This window comes from Mobula birostris, chromosome 9, assembly GCF_030028105.1.
Source record: "Mobula birostris isolate sMobBir1 chromosome 9, sMobBir1.hap1, whole genome shotgun sequence".
NCBI lineage: Eukaryota > Metazoa > Chordata > Chondrichthyes > Myliobatiformes > Myliobatidae > Mobula > Mobula birostris.
This window is the reverse complement of record NC_092378.1, coordinates 100,394,794-100,416,065: the sequence shown is the minus strand read 5'-3', so window position 1 is coordinate 100,416,065 and position 21,272 is coordinate 100,394,794. Positions and strand designations below refer to the sequence as shown.

Genomic DNA, 21,272 nt, shown 5'->3' with positions numbered 1-21,272 from the left:
CTGATCATACAACATGTCGAAGTGGATGGGCTACAGCAGCAAAAGACTGCAAACATACACTCAGTGGCCACTTTATTAGGTACAGGAGTGTATAGTGTTTAATAATGGGAAGTGTGAGGTTTATACATTTTGGTAAGAAGAATAGAAACGTGGAGAGTCCATCAAGTTCCTGTCTCATTACTGTACTCCAGTAGTTACAAATCTAGTCTGTCCAAACTTTCCTCATGTGACAACCCACCCATTTCAGGCATTAATTTAATAAACCTCCTCTGAACTACTTCCAATAAATTAATCTCTTAAATGATTTAAATCTATTAAATGTTCAAAGGGATCTGGATGTACTTGCACTAGAAATATAGAAAATTAATAAAAAGTACTACAGATCATTAAGAAGGCAAATGGAATATCTGTCTTTCTTACAAAGCAGATGATATACGAAAGTCAGTCAGTCTTCTCACCACTGTACAGGAGTACTGTTTTGGATTCCTTAGATAATGATTTCCTTGCCTTGAAGGTGATTTGTCAAAAACAAAAAATCATCTGATTGGTTCCTGGGATGAGAGATTTGCACTTTGAAGCAAGATGGAGAAGAATAGGCCAGTACTTGAGAAGAATGAGGGGCGATGCCATTGAAGGATTCTGACAGGACTTGACAGGTTTAACGAAAATCGTTTAAAATTCATCCAGTGTTTTTTAATTCAGAAAGGGGTATTTGAAAATGTATTTGTAAACAAAGGTTATTATGCTGTATGCTGTTAACGGTCACAAGAAATTGCTTTACTAGAATTACATAAAGCATACAATACAGAAAGAAAAACAAATGATTAATGAAGTAGTAATAGTACAGAAAACAAAATAATACGTAACATCATTTAGTGAGCTGATCTCCACAAAGCCACAAGTCTGACAAACTTTTACAGTTTCTCTCTCTCCTTCCCCTCCCCTTCTCCCTCTACCTCTCTCCTTGTCTCTATTTCCATTTCTTAGCACTAGTCACGACCAAGCCTAAGAGAAGATATCCAGCTTGCACAAACAAATTGCCCCTTTTCATACCCTTCAAAATCCCTTACACTAGTACTTTCCCTTGCTAATGATAATGCACCTGCACATGACCTCACCTTCCTTAGACAAACATATATTCATCATTATCTACTCTTAAGGTTATAGATTTGCACTCCTTTTATTTTCTCAAAACATTCCCACTTCAAGGCTAACACCATTTTGTCTTACAAACTTCTATTGTTTTTTAGCATATACAATGAGGGATTAAATTTAACTTTCTTTACAGCAGGGTAGATGGTGTGAGGATGCTTCGATTTGCATTTTGCATCTAGAATCTGGGCACCTAGCCTCAGCTAAAGGGCTTGGCTGTTTAAGACTGGGACAAAGAGGAGTTACTACTCTCAGATATATATCAAGAAAGCAGCATCATTCATCAAAGACACCTACTATCCAGGCCATGCCTTCTTTTCACTTCTACCATCGAACAGGAGGTACAGAAGCTTAATGCCCCACACCACCAGGTTCAGGAACAGTTATTACCCGACAACCATCAACATGTTATCCTCCGCACCTTCTGCCATCTCCACAGGGATCCTACCACTAAACATATCTTTGCCTCCAACCCCCACCCCCCCCCCCCCACCGCTCTCCACAGGGATTGCTCCCTCCATGATTCCTTTGTCCATTTGTCCCTTCTCACTAATGACCTTCCAGGCACTTGTCCTTGCAAGTAGCCTAAGTGTGCACAAGGACAAGGACGCAAAATAGACATCAGGATTCAGGACAAGGACACACATCAGACATCAGGATTCAGGACAAGGACACACATCAGACGTCAGGATTCAGGACAAGGACGCACAACAGACTTCAGGATTCAGGACAAGGACGCACAACAGACTTCAGGACAAGGACGCACAACAGACTTCAGGACAAGGACACACATCAGACGTCAGGATTCAGGACAAGGACGCACATCAGACATCGGGATTCAGGACAAGGACACAACAGACGTCGGGATTCAGGACAAGGACCCACAACAGACGTCGGGATTCAGGACAAGGACACACAACAGACGTCGGGATTCAGGACAAGGACGCACATCAGACATCAGGATTCAGGACAAGGACGCACATCAGACATCGGGATTCAGGATAAGGACACACAACAGACGTCGGGATTCAGGACAAGGACACATAACAGACATCCCAATTCAGTATAAGGATACACAGCAGATTGGAAGGAGGGAACTGTTCTATTGGGATGGGTTCCACCTGAACTGTGATGGGAACTGGATCCTGGCGAATCGTATAACTAGTGTTCTGGACAGGGCTTTAAACTAAATAGCAGGGGGGGTAGGTTCAACAGATTGGAGAATTTTGGATAAAGTAAAAGAGAAAAGTAAGGATGGAGTGCAGAAAAGTGAAGTGCATAAGGGACAAATATTACTAGGTTTTAAAGGCACAATGAGTGTAAGGGCTCTATATCTGAATGTCCATAGTATTCGTAACAAGGTCAGTGAACATGACACAAATCAGTACAAAGGGGTATGCTTTAGTGACCAATACAGAAACGCGGTTGCAGGGTGGAGAGGATTGGGAATTAAATATCCAAGGGAGGTAGGGTAATGCTCTTAATTAAAAATGAGATCAGGGCAGTAGAGACGATATAAGATCTAAGCAGCAGAATGTTGAATCTATCTGGGTAGAGATTAGGAATAGCAAAGGGAAAAAAATCACTGGTAGGAGTTGTCTATTGGCCACCGAATAATAACATTACAGGCAATAGACAGAAATATCTGAGGCATGTAAGAATAGAGCAGCAGGGATCATGGACTTACATTTAACTTGCACATACACTTGAAGTCAGAAGCTTACATACACCTTAGCCAAATACATTTAAACTCAGTTTTTCACAATTCCTGACATTTAATCCTAGAAAACATTCCCTGTCTTAGGTCATTTAGGATCACTATTTTAAGAAAGTGAAATGTCAGAATAATAGTAGAGAGAATGATTTATTTCAGCTTTTATTTCTTTCATCACTTTCCCAGTGGGTCAGGAGTTTACATACACTTTGTTAGTATTTGGTAGCATTGCCTTTAAATTGTTTAACTTGGGTCAAACGTTTTGGGTTGCCTTCCACAAGCTTCTCACAGTAAGTTGCTGGAATTTTGTTCTATTCCTCCAGACAGAACTGGTGTAACTGAGTCAGGTTTGTAGGCCTCCTTGCTCGCACACACTTTTTCAGTTCTGCCCACAAATCTTCTATCGGATTGAGGTCAGAAAATGATGTCAAATCTGGTTCATCCTTGGGAGCAATTTCCAAACACCTGAAGGTACCATGTTCATCTGTACAAACAATAGTACGCAAGTATAAACACCATGGGACCACGCAGCCGTCATACCGCTCAGGAAGGAGACGCATTCTGTCTCCTAGAGATGAATGTAGTTTGGCACGAAAAGTGCAAATCAATTCCAGAACAGCAGCAAAGGACCTTGTGAAGATGCTGGACGAAACAGGGGGACAAGTATCTATATCCACAGTAAAACCAGTCCTATATCGACATAACCTGAAAAGCTGCTCAGCAAGGAAGAAGCCACTGCTCCAAAACCGCCATAAAAAAGCCAGACTACAGTTTGCAAGTGAACACGGGGACAAAGATCTTACTTTTTGGAGAAATGTCCTCCAGTCTGATGAAACAAAAATTGAACTGTTTGGCCATAATGACTTTCGTTATGTTTGGAGGAAAAAGGGTGAGGCTTGCAAGCCAAAGACCACCATCCCGACAGTGATTACCAAATAGTAACAAAGTGTATGTAAACTTCTGACCCACTGGGAAAGTGATGAAAGAAATAAAAGCTGAAATAAATCATTCTCTCTACTTTTATTCTGACATTTCACATTCTTAAAATAGTGATCCTAACTGACCTAAGACAGAGAATGTTTTCTAGGATTAAATGTCAGGAATTGTGAAAAACTGAGTTTAAATGTATTTGGCTAAGGTGTATGTAAACTTCTGACTTCAACTGTAGATTGGGTGAATCAAGTCTTAAGGAGGACTTCATAGAATGCATCCATGAAAACTTTCTTGAACAGCATGTTACTGAACCTGCAAGGGAACATACAATCCTGGATCTTGTCCTGTGCCAACGAGACAAGTAAAATGAGCAATCTTGTACTTAGGGATCCTCTTGAAAAGAATGATCACAGTATGATTGAGTTTTTCATACAAATGGAGGGTGCAATAGTTCGATCTAAAACCAGTGTATTATGCTCAAACAAGGGTGACTACAACGGAATGAAGGACGAGTTGGATAGGGTAGACTGGGAACACAGGCTATATGGTGGGACCGTTGATGAAAAGTGGAAGACTTTCAAAGAGATTTTTCACGGTGCTCAATAAAAGTAAATTCCAGTTAAAAGTAAGGACAGTAAGGGTGGGGAGAGCCAGCCTTGGATAACTAAGGAAATTATTATGATCATGAGGACACACAATCCCCTTTTATTGTCATTTAGTAATGCATGCATAATAAAGGAAGGCAACAAGATAAAAGCTCATGTGTACAAAGACACCAAGAGTAGTGGGGAAACTTTAAAAAGCAACAAAAAAACATTAATCGAGCAATAGAGAAAGGGAAGATAAATTATGAAAATAAACCGGCACAAAATATAAAAATAGATAGTAAAAGTTTTTATAATTATATAAAGCAGAAAAGCATGGCTAAACTGAACATAGACATCTTAGAGGAAGAGAAGGGGGAATTGATATTGGGTAATGAGGAAATGGCAGAGGCTTTGAACGACTATTTTGTGTCGGATTACCTGGTGGAAAACACATCTAACATGCCAAAGAGAGATGTTGTGGATGCGATGGGAGGTGAGGACCTTGATACAATAGCTATCAATAAAGACGTAGTGCTGAGCAAACTTGTGGACCTAAAGATAGACAAGTCCCCTGGTCCTGATGGAATGCATCCCAGGGTACTGAAAGAAATGGCAGAGGTTATAGGTGAAGCTTTGGTGATAATTTACCAAAATTCTCTGGACTCTGGGCAGGTCCCAATGGATCGGAAGAAGGTGAATGTCACGCCACTGTTCAAAAAAGGATGTAGGCAAAAGGCAGGTAACTATAGGCCAGTTAATTTAACACCTGCAGTTGGGAAAATGCTTGAAGCTATCATTAAAGAAGAAATAGAGAGGCATCTGGAAAGAAATGGATCCATCAAGCAAATGCAGCATGGATTCAGCAAAGGCAGGTCCTGTTTGACAAACATACTGGAGTTCTTTGAGGGTATAACAAGCGCAGTGGACAGAGGGGAACAGATGGACATTATTTACTGGGATTTCCAGAAAGTGTTCGATAGGTGCCACATTAAAGACTTATCCATAAGATAAGGATGCATAGAGTTGGGGTGATGTATTAGCATGGATAGAGGATTGGTTAACCATAGAAAGCAGAGAGTTGGGATACATGGGTGTTACCCTAGTTGTCAATCAGTGGTGAGCGGTGTGCCGCAGGGGTTGGTGCTGAGCCGGCAAATGTTCACGATATTCATTAACAAACCAGAAGAGGGGACGGAGTGTAGTGTATCTAAGTTTGCTGATGACACTAAATTGAGTGGAAAAGCAAATTGTGCAAAGGATATGGAGAGTCTGCAGAGAGATATAGATAAGGTAAGTGAGCGGGCAAGGGTCTGGCAGATAGAAACATAGAAAATCTACAGCACAGTACAGGCCCTTCAGCCCACAAAGCTGTTCCGAACATGTCCTTACCTTAGAACTACCTAGGCTTACTCATAGCCCTCTATTTTTCTAAGCTCCATGTACCGATCCAGGAGTCTCTTAAAAGACCCTATCATTTCTGCCTCCATTGCCGCCGCCGGCAGCCCATTCCATGCATAAAAAACTTATCCCTGATATCTCCTCTGTACCTACTTTGAAGCACCTTAAAACCGTGCCCTCTCGTGCAAGCCATTTCAGCCCTGGGAAAACCCTCCGACCATCCACATGGTCAATGCCTCTCATCATCTTCTACACCTGTATCAGGTCACCTCTCATCCTCCGTCGCTCCAAGGAGAAAAGGAGTTCACTCAACCTATTCTCATAAGGCATGCTCCCCAATCCAGGCAACATCCTTGTAAATCTCCTCTGCACCCATTCTATGGTTTCCATGTCCTTCCTGTAGTGAGGCGACCAGAATCAACCTGCGTAGCACCTTTGAGTGTCCTATGGACTTGGACTCCAAGATCTCTCTGATCCTCCACACTGCCAAGAGTCTTACCTTTAATGCAGTATTCTGCCATCATATTTGACCTACCAAAATGAACCACCTCACACTGATCTAGGTTGAACTCCATCTGCCACTTCTCAGCCCAGTTTTGCATCCTATCAATGTCCCGCTGTAACTTCTGACAGCCCTCCACACTATCCACAACACCCCCAACTTTTGTGTCATCAGCAAATTTACTAACCCATCCTCCACTTCCTCATCCAGGTCATTTATAAAAATCACAAAGAGTAGGGATCCCAGAACAGATCCCTGAGGCACACCACTGGTCACCGACCTCCATGTAGAATATGACCCATTTACAACCACTGTTGCCTTCTATGGGCAAGCCATTTCTGGATCCACAAAGCAACGTCCTTTGGATCCTATGCCTCCTTACTTTCTCAATAAGCCTTGCATGGGGTACCTGATCAAATGCCTTGCTAAAAGCCATATGCACTACATCTACATCTACGGCTCTACCTTCATCAATGTGTTTTGTCACATCCTCAAAAATTCAGTCAGGCTCGTAAGGCAGGGGTCCCCAACCTTTTTTGCACTGCGGATCTGTTTAGTATTGACAATATTCTTGCGGACCCGCCAACCGCGGGGGGGGGGGGGGGGAGGTGTTCGAGTAGGGTTGCCAACTTTTTCACTCCCAAATAAGGGACAAAAGTAGCAGTCAAATACGGGACACTTGTGTTTACCCCGAAAAAGACTACCATGACCATGAAGCCTTGCGCGGGCACCTGTGTGCGCATACGTGTACGAGCTGATTTTTTTCTACCATCGGTTTTGGTTTAATCTTCCCGATTCTGTTAAGTGAAACTACACTGTACATACATTATTTCTACTTTATATAGGCTGTGTATTTATCATATCATTCCTGTTTTTACTATATCTTAGTGTTATTTTAGGTTTTATGTGTTATTTGGTATGATTTGGTAGGTTATTTTTTGGGTCTGGAAACGCTCAAAAATTTTTCCCATATAAATTAATGGTAATTACTTCTTCGGTTTACGCCATTTTGGCTTACGAACAGTTTCATAGGAATGCTGTACCTTAGCGGGGGGAATTCGGGACAAGGGCGGTCCCGTATGGGACAAACCAATTTAGCCCAATATACGGGATGTCCTAGCTAATACGGGACAGTTGGCAACCCTATGTTCAAGTTCAACAGTGCGTGACAGGGAATGAGGAAAGGTGCAGCTGACTCATATCCTTTCATATCGCCAAATCATATCGTTTCCTCGCAGCCCGGTAGCACATGCTTTACGGTCCGGTAGCGGTCCGCGGCCTGGTGGTTGGGGACCACTGTCATAAGGCATGACCTGCCTTTGACAAAGCCATGGTGACTATTCCTAATAATATTATGCCTCTCCAAATGTTCATAAATCCTGCCTCTCAGGATCTTCTCCATCAACTTACCAACCACTGAAGTAAGGCTCACTGGCCTGTAATTTCCTGGGCTATCTGTACACCCTTTCTTGGAAAAGGGAACAACATCCACAACCCTCCCATCCTCATTGATGATGCAAAGATATCGCCAGAGGCTCAGCAATCTCCTCCCTCACTTCCCACAGTCGCCTGGGGTATATCTCATTCAGTCCCGGTGAATTATCCAACTTGATGCTTTCTGAAAGCTCCAGCACATCCTCTTTCTTAATGTCTATATGCTCAAGCTTTTCAGTCCCCTGCAAGTCATCCCTACAATCACCAAGGTCCTTTTCCATAGTGAATACTGAAGCAAAGTATTCATTAAGTACCTCCGCTACCTCCTCCGGTTCCATACACACTTTTCCACTGTCACACTTAATTGGTCCTATTCTCTCACATCTTATCCTCTTGCTGTTCACATACTTGTAGAATGCCTTGGGGTTTTCCTTAATCCTGTCTGCCAAGGCCTTCTCATGGCCCCTTCTGGCTCTCCTAATTTCATTCTTAAACTCCTTCCTGCTAGCCTTATAATCTTCTAGATTCCTATCATTGCCTAGTGTTTTGAACCTTTCATATGCATTTCTTTTCTTCTTGACTAGATTTACAACTGCCTTTGTACATCATGGTTCCTATACCCTACCATCCTTTCCCTGTCTCATTGGAATGTACCTATGCAGAACCCCACTCAAATATCCCCTGAACATTTGCCACATTTCTTCCGTACGTTTCCCTGAGAACATCTGTTTCCAATTTGTGCTTCCAAGCTCCTGCCTGATAGCCTCATATTTCCCCTAACTCCAATTAAACGTTTCCCTAACTTGTCTGTTCCTATCCCTCTCTAGTGCTATGGTAAAAGAGATAGAATTGTGATCACTATCTCCATAATGCTCTCCCACTGAGAGACCTGACACCTGACCAGGTTCATTTCCCAATACTAGATCAAGTACAGCCTCTCCTCTTGTAAGCTTATCTACAAACCCCATTTCCAGAAAAGTTGGGATATTTTCCAAAATGCAATAAAAACAAAAATCTGTGACATGTTAATTCACGTGAACCTTTATTTAACTGACAAAAGTACAAAGAAAAGATTTTCAATAGATTTACTGACCAACTTAATTGTATTTTGTAAATATACAAAAATTTAGAATTTAATGGCTGCAACACACTCAACAAAAGTTGGGACAGAGGCATGTTGACCATTGTGTTACATCACCTTTCCTTTTAATAACACTTTTTAATCATTTTGGAACTGAGGATACTAATTGTAGTAGATTTGCAATTGGAAATTTTGTCCATTCTTGCTTGATATAAGACTTCAGCTGCTCAAAAGTCCGTGGTCTCCATTGTCTGATTCTCCTCTTCATGATGCGTCATACTTTTTCAATAGGAGATAGATCTGGACTGGCAGCAGGCCATTCAAGCACACGCACTCGGTGTCTACAAAGACACGCTGTTGTAGCCCATGCAGAATGTGGTCTGGCATTGTCCTGCCGAAATAAGCATGGACGTCCCGGGAAGAGACGTCGCCTTGATGGCAACATATGTCTCTCTAAAATCCTAATATATGCCTCAGAGTCAATGGTACCTTCACATACATGCAACTCACCCATGCCGTGGGCACTGATGCACCCCCATACCATCACAGATGCTGGCTTTTGCACCTTTCGCTGATAACAATCTGGATGGTTGTTTTCATCTTTTTCACGGAGAACTCAATGCCCGTTTTTTCCGAAAACTAGCTGAAATGTGGACTCATCTGACCATAGCACACAGTTCCACAGTCTTTCGGTCCATCTGAGATGAGCTCAGGCCCAGACAACTCGCCGGCGTTTCTGAATAGAGTTGATGTATGGCTTCCTCCTTGCGTAAAACAGTTTCAAGTTGCATTTCTGGATGCAGCGACGGACTGTGTTGAGTGACAACGGTTTTCCGAAGTACTCCCGAGCCCAGGTGGCTATGATTGTCACAGTAGCGTGACGGTTTCTTAGGCAGTGCTGCCTGAGGGCTCGAAGATCACGCGCATTCAACAGTGGTTTCCGACCTTGCCCTTTACGCACTGAGATGTCTCTGAATTCCCTGAATCGTTTCACAATATTATGTACTGTAGATGTTGAAAGACCTAAATTCTCTGCAATCTTGCGTTGAGAAATGTTCCTTTTGAACTGACTAACAACTCTGTCACGAATTTTGGCACAAAGGGGTGAGCCCCGACCCATCCTTGCTTGCAAAGACTGGGCCTTTGATGGACGCTACTTTTATACCCAGTCATGATACCTCACCTGCTACCAATTAGCCTGCTTAATGTGGAGTCTTCCAAACCAGTGTTACTTGAATATTCTATGCACTTTTCAATCTTATTTTAACTCTGTCCCAACTTTTGTGAGTGTGTTGCAGCCATCAAATTCTAAATTTGTGTATATTTACAAAATACAATTAAGTTGGTCAGTAAAACTATTGAAAATCTTTTCTTTGTATTTTTGTCAGTTAAATAAAGGTTCACGTGAATTAACATATAGTCCACATCCCGGCTGCTGTTTGGAGGCTGTATTAATAGCAGTTATATACAGGCCTCCAAACAGCAGCCGGGATGTGGACTACAAGTTGCAGCTGGAAATAGAAAAAGCGTGTCAGAAGGAAAATGTCAAGATAATTATGGGGGATTTTAATATGAAAGTGGATTGGGAAAGTCAGGAAGGTAATGGATCTCAGGAGAGGGAGTTTGTAGAATGCCTACAGGATGGCTTTTTGGAGCAGCTTGTCCAGAAGCCCACCAGGGGACCGGCTGTTTTGGATTGGGTGCTGTGTAACGAACCTGAGGCAATTAGGGAGCTGGAGGTAAAGGAACCTCTTGGAAGTAGTGATCATAATATGATTGAGTTCGGTTTCAAATTTGAAAAGGAGAAGCTGGTATCAGGTGTATCGATATTTCAGTGGAATGGGAAATTACAGTGGTATGAGAGAGGAACTGGCCCAAGTCGATTGGAAAAGTAAACTAAATGGAGGGACGGCAGAGCAGAATTGGATGAAATTCCTACAAGGAATAAGGAAAATGCAGGAAAAATATATTCCAAGAAAAAAGAAAATCATGAATGGAAAAATGGCACAAATGTGGCTAACGAGAGAGGTTAAGGCAAAAATAAAAGCAAAAGAAACGGCGTACGAGGAAGCAAAAATTAGTGGGAAAAATGAGGACTGGAAGACTTTTAAAAACTTACAGAAGGAAACTAAGAAAGTCATTAGGAAAGAAAAGAGGAATTATGAAAGGAAGTTGGCGATTAACATAAAAAAGGATACTAAGAGTTTTTTTAAATATATAAAGAGTAAAAGAGTGACAAGGGTAGATACGGGACCGATTGAAAATGATGCTGGAGAAATTATAATGGATAACAAAGAGATGGCGGAGGGACTGAATGAGTATTTTGCATCAGTCTTCACAGTGGAAGACATGAGCAATATACCTGATAGCCAGAGGTATCAGGGAATAGAATTAGGTACAGTCAAGATTACTGGAGAGAAAGTGCTTGGGAAGCTAGGTGGACTAAGAATAGATAAGTCTCCCGGTCCGGATGAAGTGCACCCAAGGGTTCTGAAGGAGGTGGCTTTCGAGATTGTGGAAGCATTGGAAATGATCTTCCAGGAATCAATAGACTCTGGCATGATTCCGGAGGACTGGAAGGTCACAAATGTAGTTCTGCTATTTAAGAAAGGAAGGAGGCAGCAAAAGGAAAATTACAGACCTATTAGTCTGACATCGGTAGTTGGAAAGATATTGGAGTCAATCCTCAAGGACGAGGTTATGAAATACCTCGAGGTGCATGACAAGATAGGCAGAAGCCAGCATGGTTTCATGAAAGGAAGATCCTGCCTTACGAACCTATTGGAGTTTTTTGAGGTAATCTCGAATAAGATTGACAAGGGAGAGGCTGTGGATGTTGTGTATTTGGATTTTCAAAAGGCCTTCCATAAGGTGCCGCATATGAGGCTGCTTAATAAGATGAGAGCCCATGGAATTACAGGAAAGATATTGGAATGGGTGGAGCATTGGCTGATAGGCAGAAAGCAAATGGTGGGAATAAAGGGATCCTATTCTGATTGGTTGCCGGTTACTAGTGGTGTTCCGCAGGAGTCGGTGTTGGGGCCACTTCTTTTTACGATGTATATCGATGATTTCGATTTTGGATTAAATGATTTTGTGGCTAAGTTTGCGGATGACACCAAGATAGGTGGAGGAGCAGGAAATGTTGAAGAAACGGAAAGGTTGCAGTTTAGGAGAGTGGGCAAAGAAATGGCAGATGAGATACAACGTAGACAAATGTACGGTTGTACATTTCGGAAGAAGAAATAATCGGGCAGATTATTATTTAGATGGGGAGAAAATTCAGAAATCGGAAGTGCAAAGGGACTTGGGGGTCCTCGTGCAGGATACCCTAAAGGTTAACCACCAAGTTGGATCGGCGGTAAGGAAAGCAAATGCTATGTTGGCATTCGTTTCAAGAGGAATAGTGTATAAGAGTAAGGAGGTGTTGATGAGGCTCTATGGGGCATTAGTGAGACCGCATTTGGAATACTGTGTGCAGTTTTGGGCCCCCTATCTTAGAAAGGATATACTGATGTTGGAGAGAGTTCAGGGAAGATTTACAAGGATGATTCCTGGAATGCAGGGGCTAACATATGAGGAGTGTTTGTCGGCTCTTGGATTGTATTCATTAGAGTATAGAAGAATGAAAGGGGATCTCATAGAAGCATTTCGAATGTTGAAAGGGTTGGACAGAGTAGATGTGGGAAGGTTGTTTCCCTTGGTGGGTGAGTCCAGGACAAGAGGCCATAGTCTTAGAATTAGAGGATACACAGTTAAAACAGAGATGAGGAGAAATTTTTTTAGCCAGAGGGTCGTGGATTTGTGGAATTCGTTGCCACATACAGCTGTGGAGGCCCGATCATTGAGGGTGTTTAAGGAGGAGAATGACAGGTATCTAATTAGTAAGGGTATCAAGGGATATGGGGAAAAAGCCGAAAATTGGAACTAGATGGGTGAATGGTTTAACTCATGGGGGAGCTGCGGAGCAGACTCCATAGGCTGAATGGCCTACTTCTGCTCCTTTGTCTTGTGATCTTGTGATATCACCGATTTTTGTTTTTATTGCATTTTGGAAAATATCCCAACTTTTCTGGAAATGGGGTTTGTACGTATTGTGTCAAGAAACAGCCTGAACGCATCTAACAAACTCCAACCCATCTAAACCCCTCACTCTAGGGAGATGCCAATCAATATTTGGGAAATTAAAATCTCCCACCACAACAACCCTGTTACTATTACAACTTTGCAGAATCTGTCTCCCTATCTGCTCCTCGATGTCCCTGTTACTATTGGGTGGTCTATAAAAAACACCCAGTAGAGTTATTGATCGCTTCCTATTCCTAACTTCCACCCACAGAAACTCTGTAGACAACCCCTCCATGACTTACTCCTTTTCTGCATTCGTTTCACTATCTCTGATCAACAGTGCCACACCCCCACCTCTTTTGCCTCCCTCTCTGTCCTTTCTGAAACATCTAAAGCCTGGAACTTGAAGTAGCCATTCCTGCCCCTGCACCATCCAAGTCTCTGTTTCTGGCCACAACATCATAGCTCCAAGTGCTAATCCACGCTCTAAGCTCCTCCGCTTTGTTCATAATACTCCTCGCATTAAAATATACACATCTCAAACCATCGGTCTGAGCACATCCCTTCTCTATCACCTGCCTATCATCCCTTTCGCACCGTCTCCAAATCTTCCCTATTTGTAAGCCAACCTCCTTTTCCTCCGTCACATCAGTTCGGTCCCCAACCCCCAGCAATTCTAGTTTAAACTCTCCCCACCAGCCTTAGCAAACCTCCCCACCGGGATACTGATCCCCCTGGGAATCAAGTACAACCCGTCCTTTTTGTACAGGTCACACCTGCCCCAAAAGAGGTCCCAATGATCCAGAAATCTGAATCCCTGCCCCCTGCTCCAATCCCTCAGCCACACATTTATCCTCTACCTCATTCTGTTCCTATACTCACTGTTTCGTGGCACAGGCAGTAATCCAGAGATTACTACCTTTGAGGTCCTGCTTTTCAACTTCCTTCCTAACTCACTATAATCTGTTTTCAGGACCTCCACCTTTTTCCTACATATGTCGTTGGTGTGTGCCACGACTTCTGGCTGTTCTCCCTCCCTCTTCAAGATATCATGGATGCAATCAGAAACATCCAGACCCTGGCACCTGGGAGGCAAGATAGAGTACAATGTTGGTAAATGTGAGGTTATCCACTTTGGGAGGCAAAATGGAAAATCAGATTATTATTTAATCTGATCAGATAAAGGATTGCAGAATGCAGCTGTGTGAAAGGACTTGGGAGTGCTTGTGCATAAATCGCAAATGGTTGGTTTGCAGGTGCAGCAGGCTATCAGGAAGGCAAATGGAATGTTGGCCTTCAATGCTAGAGGGATTGAATTTAAGAACAGGAAGGTGATGCTGCAACTGTACAGGGTACTGGTGAGGCCACATCCAGAGTACTGCGTGCAGTTCTGGTCTCCTTACTTGAGGAAGGTTGTACCACTGGCTTTGGAGGCGGTGCAGAGGAGGTTCACGAGGTTGATTCCAGAGATGAGGGGGCTAGGCTATGAGGAGAGATTGAGTTGCCTGGGACTGTACTTGCTGGATTCAATAGGATGAGAAGAGATCTTATAGAAACATATAAAATTATGAAAGGGATAGGAAAGTTGCTTCCACTGGTAGGTGAGACTAGAACTTAGGGGACATAGCCTCAAGATTCAGGGGGGAGGGAATAAATTTAGGATGGAGATGAGGAGAAACTGCTTTTCCCAAAGAGTGGTGAATCTGTGGAATTCTCTGCCCAATGAAGCAATGGAGGCTACCTTAGTAAATATATTTAAGACAAGGTTGGATAGATTTTTGCATCGTAAGGAAAATACGTAAGGGTTATAGGGAAAACACAGGTAGGTGGAGATGAGCCCATGGTCAGATCAACCATGATCTTATTGAACGGTGGAGCAGGCTTAACAGGCCAGATGGCCTCCCCATACTCCTATTTCTTATGTTCTTATGTTATTATCAGAATACAGGACAGGAACAACAACAGACGTCAGGATTCAGGACAGGGACACACAGCAGACATCAGGATTCAGGATAAGGACACACAGCAGGCGTCAGGATTCAGGATAAGGTCACACAACAGACATCAGAGTTCCGGGCAAGGACACAGTTATTACCCTTCAACCATCAGGCTCTTGTATCAGAGGGGTTAACTTCACTTGCCCCTTCACTGAACTGTTTCCACAATCTATGGACTCACTTTCAAGGACTCTTCATCTCATGTTCTCGATGTTTATTGTTTATATGTTTATTATTATTGTTCTTAGTTTTTTTTCTTTTGTGTTTGCAGTTTGGTGTCTTTTGTACATTGCATTTTTGTCCCTCCTGTTAGATGTGGTCTTTCATTGATTCTATCCCGTTTCTTGAAGTTATTGTATATGCCTGCAAGAAAACAAATATTAGGGTGACATATATGTACTTTGATAATAAATTTACTCTGAACTTTAAACTTTGAGCACACTGACATTAGGATTCAGGATAAGGGCATACAACAGACATAGGATTAAGGACAATTAAGCAAGGCTGAGAGATTTGAGAAATGAGCAGGGCTAATGACAAGAATGGGTTTCAGTGACTGAAAGTGGACATGCAGAGTTTATCAGTGATGTTTGATGGAGGTGGTACAAGCAGAATAATTACTTTACAATAAGAGGAATCAATGTAATTAAGATGGGCTGTTTGTTCATTATGTATTGATGTATGATGCTGCTATTTTTCCCAACAGACGTATGCAATCGACATTTTCTCAGCTGGCTGTGTCTTTTACTACGTTGTTTCTGAAGGAAAACATCCATTTGGAGAATCGTTCAGGCGACAGAGTAATATCTCATTAGGGCGGTACACATTAGAACATTTTGAACAAGAGATACATGGTAAAAAAATGAATTTTTGTTTTTAAGTTTTGATAATTATAGCCTGGAATTTACACCCAGCCATTGTCAGCACAAAATAGTAGGTTCTGGCCAGACTGCCAAAAGCAACAGAGCTATACACTTTTGGATCTGTTATTAGTTAATTAGCTATTTCTCTGAGTTACTGCCAACAACAGACCCAATGAAAAATCTGTAGAATCTTGCCAGGAGCCTAACTGCAGTCACTAAAAGTATTGTTTCAACGCTATCCAGATAGGTTTGTAATATAGTTGTAAGACGGTGAAGCAACTGTAGGAACGCTTATTTGTTCTTAGAATGAAACTGCTGCGCAGAGTTGTTAATATTGTAGGAACCTTCATAACTACACAAATAGTCCTGTGGTTTTAATCACCTTCTAATTGAACAACGCTGAGATGGCATCTGTTGCAATGTAAAAATGCCAAATATCGATGTCTCTAATTTTATTCTAATTAATACCACTAATGTGAAGAATATAGAGGAGCAAATTTGCAGAGAAATTACGGAGTTATAGGGGAGTAATAATGAGGGGCTTCACTAATCTAATATGGATTAAAGTAACAAAAAATGGGCAGAGGAGAAAGAATTTCTTATGTGTGCTTAGCAGGACTTTCTCTTTCAATACATTTCCAGCCCAGTGAAGAAGGAAGTATGGCTGAATTTGTTTCTGCAGAATGAAGTGGATTGTGTGAAGCAGCTGTCAGTGGGATAACGTTTAAGGTCAAGTGACCCTGGTACCATAAAATATAGATTAACTTTGGTAAATGACATTAATGTAGAAGACCTGGAACAACTATAATTTCAGAGAGTTAAAATGGATTTGACCATTGTAAGTTGAAATTAAGACTGGTAAATTAAACTGTAATCAATCAGTGGAAATCCTTTGGAGACAATTTAGGTATAGCCTAGGTATATGCCACTAGACTGGAAAGTAGAGCAATCAGAACTGGAGTTCCCCAGGAATAAAAGGGAACAGAGATTAAGATGAAGCTAAAACAAGATAGGTAAATAATGTACAAGTATTACAAGGAGAATGGAGTCAATGAGAGATCAAAAATATATGCATAGCGAGGCATGAACACGTGGCATTGGTCCTAAATTAATGCTTCATATCTGTCTTTACAAGTTACTGCCAAAGTTACAATAAAATAGGGAAAGATTAAAATACTGGATAGGCTAAAATTTATATGAAGGAGATACTGAAAAGGCAGGTGTGATTAAGGTAGATGAGATGTATCCTATCATGGACATAATGTTCCAGTTCTGAAGATTAGATCATTGCCAGTGTTGCAGCACTAATTATAAAAGATCCAATGATAAACTCAGCAACTACAGGCCAAACAGTTTGTTAACTTTGGTCTGGGGATCCTGCTAGGAAGTATAAACAGGAACAAAGGTGGAATGGTGCATCCAATTCTGGTCACTGCACTAAACGGATCTGTAAAGGTCTAGAAAGGATGTAGAAGAGAATAAATAGAATGGGATTATTGTGGTAGAACAAACAAGATTGTGGGGTGATCATTGAGAGTGAATAAAGAGAAACTCTTTCCATTCGACACAGATTTAAGTTGATTGGCAAAAGAACAAGAACGGGGTATTCAACAATGAGTAGACAGTAGGAGTAATCATTGCTTTTAAAGGGGAACTCAGTGGAAAATCACAAGGCTACAAAGAAAGGTCTGGGGAAAACAACCAGTTGGGTTGGTCTTACTGAGACCTAGCATGAACTCAATAAATAGTCTGTTTCTGTGATACAATATTTATGTGATCCTTATACGTTCAGAAATGCCTTAAGTGACAGTCTTTGATACTTAATCCCCAAATATATTCACATCAAACTTCCTACTCCCTCTCGCAAACTCTGGTGTGTTTGTGAAAGTGTGAATCCTCAGCACACTTCGTTTGATGCGTTGCAACCAAGTGATCATAAGAAAGTGTGCTGTGAGCTTTTACAATGCAAAAATAAAAATTATTGCAGAGATTATGTTTAAACTATCCAGTAATCTGATGAGTCAACTGGGACTTGTAATTCCGAGCCAGCAGGGCATCAGATTAAACCTCAATTATTTTATTTCAAAGGGGGTATCCATTAACCTGAGGCACCTGCTCTCACTGTAGGTGTCTCCCTTAACTGTTCACCATCTTCTATTAGAATGTGCTTATACAAATCAGGGTAAGAAGATTAGGTTTTTCAATGGTGCTCTCATAGTCCAATAGCTAAAATTAGTTTAAAATGAAGGAGTTATATTGTTCTAACTTTCTTTCAGAGAATATTGTGGGTAAACACCTAATCGAACAAATGATCAGTGACAATCCACAGCAACGACCCTCTACTCAGTGTGTTCTGAAACACCCCTTTTTCTGGACTAAAGAAAAGCAGCTTCAGTTCTTTCAGGTAAATTTCACTCAGGGAAAAATCAGCCAGATCAATGTGGTGCATATGGAAGGTGAAAATAAAGTTTATTTTCTACATTTCGTACATTGCCTAGGCACGTTATTGCATAGTAGCATAATAGATCAAAACCAGCAGATCAGCTCATCATCTTTTACTTTTAATAAAAAGGATATTTAGGAACACTTCCCTCAAGCAGAGCCTGCTGTTTGGCTTCAGGATTAGCCATGGATAATTTGTTCTAACTGAGTGTAGCTGCAAAGGAAGGGAGTTGGGGATGGCACTCATATTATTGATCAGTGCATCGTTCAGTGGTGAACAGAATGAATGAGAAGTGCTGAATGGTGTTGAGCTTCATGAGAGTCAGTAGCACTGTTCTCATCCAGACTGAAAAGGGAGTCAGTGGATGTTGCTACTTGGATTTTCAGAAGGCTTTTGACAACGTGCCCCACATGAGGCGATTTAAAAAGATATGAACCCAGGGTATTACAGGAAAGGTATGGGCATGGATGGAAGATTGGCCAACAGGCAGGAAGTAAAGAGGGGAATAAAGTAGGCCTTTCCTGGTTGGCTCTCGGAGACAAGTGGTGTTCTGCAGGGGTCAGTGTTGGGACCACTTCTTTTCACGTTGTATGTTAATGATTTGGATGGTGGAAGTAATAGCTTTGTGGCCAAGTTTGTGGATGAGATGAAGATAGGTAGAAGAGCAGGTAGTGTTAATGAAGCAGGGAGTCTGCAGGACTTCCAACAAATTAGAAGAATGGGCAAAGAAGTGGCAGATAAATATAGTGTAGGGAAGTATATAGTCATGTACTTAGGTAGAATAATTAAAGGTGTAGACTATTTTCTAAACTGGGAGAAAGTTCAAAAATCAGAGGTGCAAGGGACTTGGAAGTCCTTGTGCAGGATTCCCTCAAGGTTAACTTACTGGTTGAGATGGTGGTAAGGAAAGCAAATGCAATGTTAACAGTCATTTCAAGAGGACTAGAATATAAAAGCAGGGATGTAATGTTAGGCATTGGTCAGACTGTACTTGGAGTGTTGTGAGCGGTCCAGAGGAGGTTCACGAGAATGATCCAGGAATTAACTCTTGAGAGTCGGTAGCTCCAGGTTGAGTCAGTGGTGAAGAAGGCGAATGCAATGTTGGCATTCATTTCTAGAGGAATTGAGTATAGGAGCAGGGATGTAATGTTGAGGCTCTATAAGGCACTGTTAAGGCCTCACTTGAGTACTGTGGGCAGTTTTGGTCTCCTTATTTAAGAAAGGATGTGCTGACGTTGGAGAGGGTACAGAGAAAATTCACTAGAATGATTCCGGGAGTGAGAGGGTTAACATATGAGGAACGTTTGTCTGCTCTTGGACTGTATTCCTTGAAGTTTAGAAGAATGAGGGGGGACCTCATAGAAATATTTCGAATGTTGAAAGGCATGGACAGAGTGGATGTGGCAAAGTTGTTCCCCATGATGGGGGAGTCTAGAATGAGAGGGCATGACTTAAGGATTGAAGGGCGCCCATTCAGTCAGAGATGCAAAGAAATTTTTTTAGCCAGAGGGTGGTGAATCTATGGAATTTGTTGCCACAGGCAGCAGTGGAGGCCAAGTCATTGGGTGTATTTAAGACAGAGATTGATAAGTATCTGAGTAGCCAGGGCATCAAAGGTTATGATGAGGAGGCGGGGGAGTGGGACTAAATGGGAGAATGGATCAGCTCATGATAAAATGGCGGAGCAGACTCGATAGGCCGAATGGCCGACTTCTGCTCCTTTGTCTTATGGTCTTAAAGGAGAAAGTACGAGGACCATTTATGGTTCTGGGCCTGTACTCACTTGAGTTTAGAAGAAACATCGAATATTGAAAGGCGTAGATACAATGAATGTGGAGAAGATGTTTCCTATAACTGGGGAGTCTAGACTAGAGGGCATAGCTTCAGAATAGAGGAATGTCTGTTTAGAACAGAGAAGAGGAGGAATATCTTTAGCCAGAGGGTGGTAAATCTGTGGAGTTCATTGCCACATCTGTGGAGGCAGAGTTATTGGGTATATTTAAAGCAGAGGTTGATAGGTTCTTGATTAGTCAGTGTGTCAAAGGTTATGGGGAAAGGCAGGAGAATGGGGTTAAGGGGGATAACAGATCAGCCATGATGGAATGGAGGAGCAGACTCAATGGGCCAAACAGCCTGATTCTGTTCCTAGGTCTTACAGAATTCCATTATGTTGCTTACATATGCCTTGTTTAGAGTGGCAGTATACATTAGAGATCAAAAGGCAAGTTACTTGCTGCAGGATTCCCAGCCTCTTGCCTTGCTCGATCCAATTGAGTTTCTGTTCAGAGGTTAGGCTTCAGCAAAGGTAATGTCATTGAGTTGCTGGAGATGGTCAATTCCTTTCACTTCTGTGATGCAAATATTACTTGCCACTTTTCAGTCATGTCCGAATGTTGTCAAGTCTTGCTGCATGAATAAATAAATTGTTTCATTTATCAAGGAGTTACAAATAGAACAGAATTAAACTTTGTGCAATCATCAGCAAACATTCCCAGTACCCTGCTGATGAGGTCTGACTGCATCATGAGTTCATGGTTTCATATTTAGTGCTTATACTATGCTGAAATTTCTCTAGCCACAGCCTGAAACACTCCTGAAATGTGTAAGATAACTTTTCGATAATGTAGATACTAAAATGCTGTTTTATTGTATTAGGATGTGAGTGATCGGATAGAAAAGGAACCATTGGAAGGGCAAATCATTTGTAGGTTGGAGTCCGGTGGAAGAACAGTGGTAAGAACAAACTGGAGGATGCATATCTCCATTCCCTTACAGACAGGTGAAGAACTGCAAGATTGTGGACAATGTTTAATATTATTAATGTACTAAATGTAGAAAGGTCCTAGTGATTTCTTTTCTCCTTCCCAAGACTTGAGAAAATTTCGGACATACAAAGGAAACTCTGTGCGTGATCTTCTCCGAGCCATGAGAAATAAGGTAAGGAACAAGTTGTCCATTGTTACCCTCATCAAGACCTCATGCATCTATAATCCAAAGTTATTGGGGTATGTGAAAGCGTTAGAGAAGATGACATGGGTAGATTTAAAGCTTTAGAAGTTGGGAAGAATTGCAATGAGATAGAAGAAAATCCTGAGAGCAG

At 41.7% G+C, this 21,272-nt stretch overlaps 1 protein-coding gene across 6 annotated transcripts in view; it reads left to right on the top strand.

Annotated features, from left to right (window-relative positions):
- ern2 (endoplasmic reticulum to nucleus signaling 2) overlaps positions 1–21,272 on the top strand; it is a 92,959-nt gene that overhangs the window by 70,042 nt on the left and 1,645 nt on the right. For 4 of the 6 annotated variants that reach the window (XM_072268456.1, XM_072268458.1, XM_072268460.1 and 1 more), the window contains 4 exons: positions 15,573–15,720; positions 18,006–18,133; positions 20,828–20,951; positions 21,042–21,109. In XM_072268456.1, coding sequence (XP_072124557.1) covers positions 15,573–15,720; positions 18,006–18,133; positions 20,828–20,951; positions 21,042–21,109 — 468 coding nt within the window. Of the gene's footprint in view, positions 1–514; positions 657–1,288; positions 3,831–15,572; positions 15,721–18,005; positions 18,134–20,827; positions 20,952–21,041; positions 21,110–21,272 lie in introns of those variants that run through there. The other 2 variants (XR_011887231.1, XM_072268461.1) reach the window with 2 other exon arrangements.